The sequence below is a fragment of the Sarcophilus harrisii genome, chromosome 1 (assembly GCF_902635505.1).
Source record: "Sarcophilus harrisii chromosome 1, mSarHar1.11, whole genome shotgun sequence".
In the NCBI taxonomy this organism is placed as follows: domain Eukaryota; kingdom Metazoa; phylum Chordata; class Mammalia; order Dasyuromorphia; family Dasyuridae; genus Sarcophilus; species Sarcophilus harrisii.
In genome coordinates, this window is record NC_045426.1 from 157,968,499 (window position 1) to 157,981,188 (window position 12,690).

General features: G+C 40.1%; 1 protein-coding gene across 8 annotated transcripts in view; it reads left to right on the forward strand.

Annotated features, from left to right (window-relative positions):
* Window positions 1–12,230, forward strand: part of MAST4 (microtubule associated serine/threonine kinase family member 4) — a 786,570-nt gene extending 774,340 nt beyond the window's left edge. For all 8 annotated transcript variants that reach the window (XM_031965792.1, XM_031965783.1, XM_031965810.1 and 5 more), the window contains 3 exons: window positions 2,775–2,911; window positions 4,604–4,785; window positions 5,871–12,230. In XM_031965792.1, the coding sequence (XP_031821652.1) occupies window positions 2,775–2,911; window positions 4,604–4,785; window positions 5,871–9,739 (4,188 nt within the window). In that variant the 3' untranslated portion in view covers window positions 9,740–12,230. The remainder of the gene's footprint in view (window positions 1–2,774; window positions 2,912–4,603; window positions 4,786–5,870) is intronic.
* Window positions 12,231–12,690: the final 460 nt, after the last annotated feature.

The following is a 12,690-nucleotide window of genomic DNA, read 5'->3' on the forward strand; positions in this document are numbered from 1 at the left end:
GTGGGGCCAAGTCTTCCTTGTTATGCTGGGATTCAAGGGCTCACTATTTGTCTTCTGTAGTAATACTGGAGATTTCACAGCTAATCTGATGATTTACTGGCTTCTGAGCCAGGGCAGAGCGGCCAATGTTGCTGGGGTTTTTTTTTACTATAAGCCTTTCACTAAATTCCCCCCACCCTGAATCTCTGTGCACTGCACTATGACTGACTGGGCTGGGCTGCAGTCCCCCTCCCCCGACCTGATTGAGATAGACCTTTCCTGAAGTTCTTCCAAAATATCTTCTGCTGAGAATTTGTTATACTCTAAATATTTGTTGGTTCTCTCACTCCAAAACCCATATGGAGGCTTGATCTAGTGTTGATCTGGGTGAAGCCAGGAAGAGCTCAAAGAGCTTTATACTCTCCACTATCTTGTTTCCCTTTTTATTTTTCCATCTTATTAATTCTACTTTTCAAAGTGTTTCTTGCTTTAGTGGATTTTTTTTTCTTTTTTCATTTGGCCAGTTGTATTTTTAAAAGGAATTGTTTATTTCATTCAATTTTTGTCCCTCCTTTTCCAGTTTGTTGACTTTCTCATATACCTCTTATTTCCCCCCACACACAATTTTTCTTCTACCTATTTTATTTGCCTTTTAAAATCTTTTATGAGTGATTTCAAGAAACCCCTTTGGGCCTGAAACCAATTCATATCATCCTTTGAAATTTCCCCTGTGGACATTTTGATAGTTTGTGTTGGTGTTTTAGTCTTCCTCATCACCATAGAAGCTTTCTATGCTTTCTTTTTCTGTTTCTTGCTCATTTTCTTTCTTTCTTTCTTTCTCTTTTTTCTATTTTATGACTTCTAAGATTAAGTACAAGGGGTGCTGTCCCAAACTTCTTATGGCTCTCTGAGCCTTGGCTTTGAGCACAAGGACCCCTTGTTTTTGGTTTCTTGCTCACAATAAGAGGTAGTCTTATCTGATCCCTCTTAGGCAACAAGCTGATTTCCTTGGCTGGTGATTTTGCCTTCTGTTCTGGGATTGGAGATGCCTCCTTGATCTAGGACTGAGGGTCTCAGTTGCTTACCTGCTGTGATTAAGACCCTCTCAACTGGCTTTCCTGGACACTTTCTAAGCTGGGCTGAACACTCTTTTCACTTCAGTGACACTGACTTTCTTGAAGTCCTTCCATTCTATCTTGAGTTAGAGAGTAATTTAATTCTATTAGACTCTTTCAGAGGTTTGGTTTAATGTAGTTTTTGAGGGAAACTGGGAGAGCTCAAGCAGCTTCCTGGCTTAACTCCACCATCTTGGCTCGACCCCAGAACTTGAAATACTTTATTTGTTTGCCATTGATTCTTGGAGTCCCTTACTCCCTTGAGGCTTAGCTGAAATGCCACTGCTTCCAAGTGACCTCTCCTGATTCTTTAGGTGTTAGGGTTCTCTTGCTCTCCCCTTCTTCCTACCCCAGAAAATTACTTTATCTATGGCCTTTATTTACTTGTATTTGAACATGCTTTGAACACAGAAAGCAATGCCCCTGAATGCAAAAACTTCTTCATTTTCTATCTCTATCTATATGTATAAATCTTTCTTTCTGTCTGCCTATCTATCTATGTTCCTAGCACACATTGAGCATTTAATGAGTGTTACTAATTGATTGATTTATTGATACACAGACATAAATTCTCAATTAGAACCAATTTTTTCTCCCTAATTGACAAGTCATAGTATTTGTACATATATTATTCATAAAATTGAGTATACTATATATCTCTTCCTTTTTGAATGTTCCCATGTGTTGAGTATACATGCACAATTTACCCAACAGTATAATGAGTAAACTTTCAAGTGATGTTCAGCCAAAGTGAATGCAACAATTAAGTCAATTTCTCATGACATATAAAATGTTGTATAGTCCTTTTATTAGATTAGGCGATTTCTGTGGCTTTTGTAACAATTCTGAAAGCATTTATGCCTTTCCCCTTAAGGCATACTTAAGTATATCCAGAGTATTTTCAAAATATCCATTGCAGCTCTCCCCTTAGAGAAGCATAGTTCTCTCTTAGGCTATCAAGATGCTAAAAAGGTGAGTGCTGGTATTGCCATATACAGGCTTCAATCCTGTGCTGCTAACAGAGGCAGGCTTACTCCTGGTCTCTTGACCCTGTGAAACACATTTTGATATTGAATGCCTGAGAGTACCCAGTATAAATATACACAATTCTCGGTTGTCTAGTTAAAGAGAAACTGTCTCCTAGTCCTATTATCTCTAGCAGAGATTTCTAAGATTCATCAACAAGTTGGAATATTTGCTGAGAGTGAAGAAGGTGTCTTTTTAAAAATTCAGCTAAAAATTTGAGAATTCTTGACCTTTTTTACTAGGATTTGAGGAGGGAGATTGAGAAAATAGAGAATAAAGAAAATGCTAGAGGACTCAGGAAGGTGGGATGGAAAAACTGAACTGCTAAGTAGATTACATCAACTTTCTCACTAATTATTTTGCTATTATTATTTTCCCTCTTCACTTTGTGTAGTATATATATCCTTTGTTAAATTTAAATTTATTATTTTTTCAATTAATAAGCATTTATTTTCTTTTCCTCTCATTCTTGTCCTCCCTTATAGTGAAAAAAAGGAAAACAATATTGTTTCCAATCATTAAAATGTTTTTGTTATGTACCATATATGCACATTTATTATCTTTACATTCCTATCTTTGTACTGATCTCGAGTCATTTAATTACTCTTAAGTATCCTTTCCTTTTTTCTATTTTTTTTTTTTTTTTGTGCATAGAGTGGAAATAAGGTGTCAATCACCACAACCCCTTTTGAAAACACATCAATCAAAACAGGCCCAGCTCGAAGAAATAGCTACAAGAGCCGGATGGTAAGACGGAGTAAGAAGACCAAAAAGAAAGAAAGTCTAGAAAGGTTTGTTAAATTTTCATCTTGTACAGTCCATATTTTTTTTTTTGGTGGGGGAGGGGTAAAGGTAGATTTGATGTATACTTTTTATTTTGTGATTCTTCCTCTCCTATATTCTCCTTTCCCAATAAAATTCATAAATAATAGCTCACGTTTATATAGTGACAACTTTGTACTAGGCACTGTGCTAAGCCCTTTGCAATTATTACCTTATTTTTTCCCTCATAACAACCATGGGAGGCAGGTGCTATTATTGTATCCATTTTACAGTAAGAAAACTGAGCCCAGTAGGAGTTAATTGACTTGCTTAGAGTTATAAAATTAGGAAGTATTTGAGGCCAGATTTGAACTCAAGCCTTTCTGACTCCAGTCCTAGCTCTCTAACAAACATTCCACCTAGCTGTCCCAATGGATAGGATGCTATCCCCAAAGCCAAGAAGTTCTGAGTTCGAATGTTACCTCTCACAGGCTGTGTGACCCTGAGCAAACCACCTAACTACTGTATTCAAGTCTGGCCTTGATCAAAAGTAGTTTTTTCACCCAGGAATTTCCTATCCCCAAAAAAGCACAGATACAGCACTGTCTGTCACTCCTATCCTGTCTGTCATTTTTAGTCTCTAGTTAAGATAAAAACATTTTAAGGGCAAGAAGAGGAGTGTCCCATTTAAACACATCAAAATTGCAGAATTCTAAGATTGATATTATGCTAGAAATGCTGAGCTGTATGGACAGAATATTTCCAACTGTTATGTAGTGCTTTAGGGAGTACTAAATCATCATGGCCTGAATTTTCTACCTGCTAGGGGGTTCTGCTGTGATAAGCTTCCTTCCTGGTTTTTTCTACTTTAAATGTGCAGCCTATCTTGTTATTACATGTGTTTGAGTGCCACCCAATGCAAGAAGCACCTGGCAAAATTTGAATTGGATAAATCTCCCTGCCCAGGGTAATCCCATCAAAAACATTTACCCATGTAGAGATAATGGCTTTTCTTTCTGTAGGGATTTACGTTCCAGTATTTCTTAATTAAATTGTGCCTCTTTATATTTTTGGATATATGCCCAGAAGCAAAAGATGCCCTTTTAATGAAATGAACAAATAAATAAGTAATTGAATGTATTTAACAGCCTCATTTTTTCCACATCTCTTTTTAAATATAGAATGTTTATGAACTAAGCAGTGAAACCTGAACTATACATAGTTTTAAAGAGGCTATAATTCTTCTGCCTTGCCCACCCTGTTTCATATCTTAAAATGCTTTTCAAAATGAAAATAGCACCTTAATCTCTTTACTAAGTTTATGGTTTCCACACTGTGACATCTCTACCATCCCTCACCTTGCTCAAAGATGCTTGCTTGCCTCCCTACTAACTTAGTTGTGTTGAATACACCAGGGCTTCTTAAACTTTTCCCACTTGTGATCCCTTTTTGCCCAAGAAATTTTCATGTGATTCTGGGTATATAGGTATACAAATAGGCATACAAATCAAATCTTTAGTGATAATAAATCATAATTTTGCATTCCCCTCAGTTAGTTATGAGACCCTATATGGGGTTATGACCCACAGTTTAAGAAGCTGGGAAATACACTAGGAATATACTATGCTGGAAAGGATAAGACCATGAGAGAGGGGTGGAGTAGAAGTTGAGAATTTGTCTCCCAAAGTCTTCTGATTTATTTGCTTCTATTTCTTCTTTAGGCGAAGATCCCTCTTCAAAAAACTAGCCAAACAGCCTTCACCTTTACTCCACACTAGCCGAAGTTTCTCCTGCTTAAACCGTTCTCTTTCATCTGGAGAAAGCCTCCCTGGGTCCCCAACTCACAGCTTATCTCCCCGATCACCTACACCAAGCTACCGTTCCACTCCAGATTTTCCATCTGGTGAGTTACCTCATCTAAATAAGAACCAATAAAAAACACACAGAAGGCCTATCTAGTCTTGTATAACATATCAAATTACTTGCCTTCTTAATGAAGTAGAAGGAAGGAAAAGAATTTGGAACAAAATTTTAAAAAACAAATGTTGAAAATTATTGTTACAAAATGACTAATATGGAAATGTTTTGTATAATTACTGCTTGCCATCTTGTGGAGAAGGGGGGAAGAAAAGAAGGAGGGATAGAATTTGGAACTCAAAACTTGAAAAAAATGTTAAAATTGTTTTAACATGCAATTAGGGAAAATCAAATATGTTAAAAAATTTTGTTATATGTAATTGGGGAAAATACTAAATAAAAAATATATTTTTTAAAAAGCATGCTCTTTGAGGAGATGGGTTGAATAGACCTTGTTATGTTGCCAGATAAAGAGAGCTGATTAGACTTATAATATAAAATATTTTAAAATAATTACTAAAAAGAATAATGGGCCTTTACACATATGAGAGAATGTGGGCTGGAACGTTACATATCAGTTTTGTTAGCTGTAGAAACCTGTTAGCTATGTAATTATAACCAATTTAGTATGCCTTTCACAGCCTCAATCTATATTAATAAAAAGAAGATGATATATGTGAACTCCAGGGAGTTTTTTTGTCAAGTTGATCAATTTTGCCAAACTTTGTTTTTTTCTCTTCTTAAAATCCCCAATTAAAAGGAATAGCTATTTAGGGTATTTGGGGAGATAGGAAGGAGACCTGCTAGTAGTTTCAGAGAAAGTGCTGATTGGCATTAATGGAGAGGAAGTTCTAATATGGAAATTGCAAGTTTTATGAAAGCAAAAGAAATTGATTAAAAGAAATCATTATTGACATAATGAACATTATAAAGCTATTAAGTATAAGGTATTATATCTTGGGTATAAAAAAAGGTTTAGCTTAAAAATTGGAAAATGATTTTAATTGGGGTAATTAAGTCCCTGACCAGTTCATTGACCGTGTTTGTACACAGAATGCTCTGCATTCTGTAGATGTAGAAAAGAAAAGTGGACTTTGGTTCTCACAAGATCTTTGTTTTTTATACCCACAGGTACTAATTCCTCTCAAAGCAGCTCTCCAAGCTCTAGTGCTCCTAATTCTCCAGCTGGTTCTGGGCACATTAGGCCCAGCACTCTTCACGGCTTGGCCCCCAAACTTGGTGGACAAAGATACCGATCAGGAAGACGAAAATCAGCTGGCAGCATTCCGCTTTCACCATTGGCCAGGACACCTTCTCCAACCCCGCAACCCCCTTCCCCTCAGCGGTCACCATCCCCCTTGTTGGGGCACTCTCTTGGCAATTCCAAAATCGTGCAGGCTTTTCCCAGCAAAATGCACTCCCCACCCACAATCGTCAGACATATTGTGAGGCCCAAAAGCGCTGAGCCACCAAGGTCCCCTCTGCTCAAGAGAGTCCAGTCTGAAGAAAAACTCTCTCCATCCTATAGCAGCGACAAGAAGCATCTCTGTTCTCGTAAGCACAGCTTGGAGGTGACTCAAGAAGAGGTGCAGCGGGAGCAGTCCCAAAGAGATTCCACACTCCAGAGTCTGGAGGAGAATGTGTGTGATGCTCCTTCCCTCACCCGTGCCAGACCTGTGGAGCAAGGCTGCCTGAAACGCCCCATCTCAAGAAAGCTTGGAAGGCAGGAGTCTGTGGACGAGCTGGACAGGGACAAACTGAAAGTCAAAGTGGTAACAAAAAAACAAGACTTTCCTGAGAAACAAGAGTCCCTGCAGAAATCCCATGACTTCCCATGCAGCGATTTGGAAAACCTTGCAGCCTTGAGGCTGGAAGAGAGGGAGAAGAAAACATATCAAAAGACTTTGGAGAGATCAAATAATTTTGACAACAGAGTGACAATGCAGGAGGCGTCATCGTTGCTGATCAGCAGCCTGCTTCACAAGAACGTTGCCAGTGGGAAGCCCAGTGATGCTGTCCCCTTGGACGCCCAGGTGGCCTGCCACAGACTTCCCCTAAATGAGCACAGCCTGAGTTCTCATGACTATAAAAGGCCTCCCCCATGCCTGCTGCAAGATATGCTCACGTTTCCACCAGACAGGTCAGCCAGTGGGAAAGGGGATGGTATCGAGAAGACCAGCCAGGCAAAAGAATTCAGCAAGTTTGATAAATTCGATATCAAGCTTGCAAATATTGATTACCTTCGAAAGAAAATGTCCTTTGAGGAGAAAGATGACAGCCTCAATTCAGTACTAAAATCCAAGCTGACATCAAATGTCCATGAATGCCTTCAGCTGAACCCCACAAGACCTATAAATATGCAGCAGGATTCCACTCTGGTCTCAGAGACCCGGACAGTTATCAGCAGTGCTCATGGGGTTCAAATCAGTTCAACGGCCTTTGTTCCTCTTAAGTCTCTGAGTGGTCGAGCAGAAAGTGGGATAGAAAAAACAGCTTTGATCCCTCCTGAGTCCCCAGTCAGGAAAAGTCCTTCAGAATACAAACTGGAAGGCAGGTCTGTCTCTTGCCTCAAGCCTATTGAGGGTACTCTAGACATTGCTTTATTATCAGGGCCTCAGACTTCCAAGACAGAAGTGCCATCACTGGCTTCTACAGAGACTCAACATACAACTAGTGATGTGGGACCTTTTGGATCACCAGCTTTCTCAGTAGGCTCCTTGAAGGGTGAACCTGCCAGTCAGAAGGACTCCTCAATGACATGTATAAAGATGAGCAAATCCTACCTTCTGGAACCCCGATTTCAGCCACCCAGCAAGGGATTTTCAAGCACACCAGCAACCTCTGAACTGGAAAAGGAGAAAAGGGTCTCCCATTCAGCTGTGAGAAACCACACCCCCATCAGTGAAAATAGTCATAAGAAAGAAGAGGTCCCCGCCAAGCGGCAGGATCATGCTTCTGAGAGCAAATTCCTTGCCTCCCCTAATCAGAATGCTGTGACTGGCCCTAAATCAGCAGCCCCACCAGTGTTCCTAAGTCCTGACAATAACCCTGGAAGAGAGAGGCAGACCCACAGGGAAACATCCGGGAAGCACCCAGCCACCTCGAGAAGCAGTGAGCCGCTGACCACAGTGAGGGCAGAGAGTGCCAGAGAATCTTTTATGGAGCATTTGACCCCAGATGCTCCAAAAACTAGCAGCTTTGGAAACAATGCTTCTATGATCAGACCCAGCCCAGACTGTCCCACTCAGCCACGAGCAGTGGAAAAACTTAGGGGTCCTAGTGGGAAAGTCGATCCCAGAGAAGGTAAAGAAATAACTAAGCCTCCTGCTAGAGAGGATGTTCGTTCTTCCAGGATTCCTGCTGAGAAGGAGATGAACAAGCCAAAAACCAATGTGGACCTGAAGCCTGAGGTTTCTCCCCTAAAAAGATCTGGCCAGCTGTCGGGAGTCAGTAATACTAAGAATGAAAAAGCCTTGGGTTTGACATCTTTACAAAAAGACAGTCCCAAAGAAGTGGAAAGGAAAGATCCAGTTGCTCAGAAACTGGTCAGTAGCCTTCAGCCTTCATTGGCCTCCAAGGATGTGCCTGGTGTGGTCACTCGGCAGCAGTTTAATTCACCTATTTCCCCTTCAGTTAGAGAGACTGTGTCTAGGACCTGTACCCTGGAGGTGACTATAGGACTTCCTGATGCTCCTACCAAGGCAGCCACAACCCTGCTGGAAAGCAGTGGCCACAAACTCAAGCCTGCAGCTGAGACCTGCCCTCCTAAGTCTAAACCCTCGGAGAGACTGACAACAAGCCAGAAACAGTGCTCTGGAGCCACCAAGGAGAAAGAGGCTACCCTACAGGTCCCCAGCAGTGCTAGCAAAGAGGGAAAAAACACCAATAGAACTGTGCCAGAGATCTTTCCCTTCAGCTCTGGCTCCCAAAGGAAACTGAACAATGAGGGTGTTCAGGGGGACAAAACCTCTGATTCACAAGGTGGACCAGTACCTTCATGCCAAGTGGAGGGGGGTGCTATTCTTGTCAACAAGTTGAAATCCCTATCTAACAACAGCAACCCCGCAGCGGTCCATTCACAGAGACAAGACTCCACAGGCTTAACTGAGCTGGTGGAGCAGAAGCTTTCCACAGTCCCAGAAAAACAAACCCTGCCCCTGAAGCACCCCAAGCCATCCACTGTGAAAGACAGTCCCTCTCTGTGCAAACAGACTGACAAGAGCCCTGGTCCCTTGGCCAATGTGGCAGACAAAAAGCCAGAAGGGAAAAAATGCACTGATGCACTTTATGTTCTACCTGACTGTGGAAAGCCGGAGCATAACCTTTCATTGGCGAGCTCTGAAGCCAAGGTTAAAGGTGGGGAAAAGCCTGCTGTAGCAGGGAAGAGTTCCTCAGAGCCCAAAGGGAAAGCCCTACCTTCACAGAAGCAGTTGGCGGAAACCAGCAAACAGGGTGGGATGAAACGTTCTCCGTCAGCCACTGGGCAGAGTTCTTTCCACTCAGCTGCCCTCTCAGAGAAGACTCTGAGCTCCTCTTCCAGTTTCCCTGAGTCTAAGTCTAGAGCCCTTGAGATCTCTGCAATGGTTGGTGATACCCCTTCTGTCAAGACAAATGGGAGCCAAGCAGAACCACCAGCCTCTAGCACCAGGGACTTTAGGAAACCAGGGTCTGGGGCAGATGGCAAAACACAAATGACAAAGAGTGACTCATTGCCATCCTTCTGTAGTGCAGTAGGTACCCTGGAGTCCCACCCCCCTGATTCACACCCCAGGGGAGAAGTCAGAACCCTGGACAGGGCCCTCTCAATGACCACCACTCCAGGAGAAGTGAAAGGGAAGGAATCCATCCTGGTCCAAACTTTGGCTGCCAGGAAACAGAACGTAGGAAAAGCTACAAACACTGACCGTCTCCCAGCTGCTTCTTCTGAAAAGGACTTTGTGATACGCCAACGAAGAGGGAAGGAGAGTTTGCGGAGCAGCCCTCACAAAAAGGCTTCCTAATGGGGCAGGACCCAGGAGGCAGGACTGTGAAGACTCAAATTGGACGTTGTTACTATGTCCTGACAACCTTCAAAAAACCAGCACCAAATGGGATCGTTTGCCAGGCAGAACTTTGGGAGGAATAGGGTGGACAGAGAAATAGAGAGGACCTTTTTCCATATGCCTTCCCAATTGTAACCGGTAAAACTGTTACCATATAGTATTTGTACAAAAATACCTTTACAGTTGAGAGTTGTTGAGGAAAAAAGATGTTCTCTGTAAATAACTAGCTGTGTTTGGTTTTTGAATGTAGAATATACACTTTGCTGCTGATTGCGTTGTTTACTACAACTTTTTTTTTTAAACAAATTGTTGCTTTGCCACTTACTTACCATAATGTAGGAAAGAAGCAAAATTACTAAAACTGGGCATGTGCCCTCACTCACATACACACAGAACACAGTTTTGGTCTGTGGTTTAAGACAATAGTTCAAGACTACATTTTTACAAGTTAAAATATTCTAAGAGTTAAAGACAAAAGAAAATCATAAAAACAGCAGTTTGTGAATTTTTATGTGTATTTTTAATCAAATTTTGATAGTACTGTATCTGGCTACCTATATTTCCAGATCTAATTTAAGATGTAACTTGATCATTGCATTTAAAAATCTGCCTCAATTAGGATAGGCCTGCACTCACAGGGCCTACCATTTTTATTTCATAAATGTCCTAGCAAGGCCTTTTGATCTGGGTCCAACTGTCTAAAAGACCAGTTGTTCATTTGTGGTCCGTTGGTGTGTGTCTTGGGCTTCCACCTCACATGGCGCTGGGACAATAAAATACTCATCAGCTTAATTTCTGCTGTAATCCTTTCATTTTTTTTCTTTCAGCTCTTAAACTCAGGCCTTTATGCTGTGAGTCTTATGTATAAGAAGCACATGTATTGTAGTCCCATGTTTGCCCTGCTCTTGCATAAGAAAAAAGAAATGACTTAATTCCCCCCCCTCAAGTACTTAGTTTGAGTAATCAGTTTCATGAACCTATAGAGTTTTTTTCAAGTTTGACATTTTTTTTGGCAAAAATAGAAAACAAGTGGTTTTAGCATCATGTCATAAATAGAGATACCCAGGACATCTGATCCATTTTAATACATAGTGGGGGCCTTATGTTATAGATGAAGCTTGCTGTTTTTAGCAAGAAATCCTGGGTTTCACATTCTTCTCTAAATGCATTGGGTAGCTCCATACATTTCATAACATGATCTCTTTATTTGTATGCAAAAAGTAAATACTGTATTATTAATAAAAAGCAGCATTTTTGTAACAAAGAGACCTGTTGGAGCTATTTGGTGCTTGAATGTGATTGTCCTTTTTACTTTTGCTAAGCCTTATTTAAATTTTGTATACTGTGGAACATGTAGAATTTGTCAGATGATTTTAGTGCTGATGTACTTTGTTTTCTGTTTTGTTTTTTTGTTTTCTTTTTGAGGAAAAAGCACTTGATGAAACAAGTACTAAGGCACTAAGGGAAAATTGACACAGATAAGTATTTTTAAGATGCTTGGGATCGATATCACAATATTTTTGCTCTTTTTTCCCCGTACTAAGGCACATGCCCAACAAGAAGTAATCAAGTCCCCCATCCCTGATGGGAATTTTTTTTTTTACTTTTTCCAAGTGATAAAAATAATTTTTCTAAGCACAATATAATCTTATGGTCCTGAAGTGTGTTTGTCTGGCCAAGTTGAGAACAGGGCTCCTAAAACTAAAGTATGAGTATGATCTAATTGGTCTCTTGAGTTTTCCCTCATTCTAATGAACTACTAAAAGAAAGGAAAAGAACCACTTTTCCACCTCTTAACTTTTCATAGGGCATGGCCATTTGCTATCATCCCTTTGACACTTTTAAAGGAAACAAACATTTTCCATTTTTACTGGTTTTGAATACCGATCTCAATATTTTCAGTATATATCTGTGTTTGGCGATCATAACCCCAGTACTAATGCACTCAGACATCATGACAGTTCGATCAAGGAGGTATTTCATAGTTTACAGCCCTTGCATTTTAACTGTCCTATGGTTTCCTTTAAAGCACAATTAGCTGCTTGTTTACAATGATATCCTTTTTATGTATATTTTGTATAGTGTGTTATCATTTCTGCCAAATCTGGTTTTGCATTTTGGATGAGTAATGAGTACAATATGGTTGTGTTCATGTAATATCTGTTTGTTGGTGTGAAACTCTCTAATCAGCTGGTAGAAATCCTCCTGCTAACTGTGTTCTATCTGGTCAGTCTTTGTGTGATTGTAAAATGTGCTCCTTGGTAGTACTCCCAGCTGTAGATTTACCAGCTTAAAAAAAAAGTTTGTTAGGTTTTGTGCAATAAAGTGTTTGCAGTCTGATTTTCTGGAAGAAATTCCCTATGGATGTCATAATTGTTGTATATTGAACAAATATTTATACTTATGCAGTTGCATAACAACATTGAAATAAAAATTTAGCATGAAAAGATAAAGACTGGTAGGTTCTTACCCTTTTCCTCTCCCTGTCCTATTCCTCCCCTCTCCCACCCCAAAAAGAAATTCATGAAATATTAAAGAAGTTGTCAATTGTGGTTTTAGGACTGTAGAAGCTATAGGACTCTCTAAATTTGTTTTATCAAGAACAGTTAGGTTAACAAAAGAACAAACAACTAACCAAGAAATAGCTTCTTGTGCTATGTTTGTTTTCCCCACACAATTCATTTTTTACAATAAAAAAGGAGAATTCCAAGATGAAATAATAGACTCTTGGTTATGATCAATTTTAGTGTCTGAGCAAAGTTACATGATATATACTGCTTAAAGAAAATCTACACTTCCAGGAACAATTATGGTACTGGATCCTTTTGTGGTAATACAGAAAAGTGATTCAGGTATTTCAATAAAGAATTTACCATGGATATTACAGATATATTCAGAAGACAACTCAT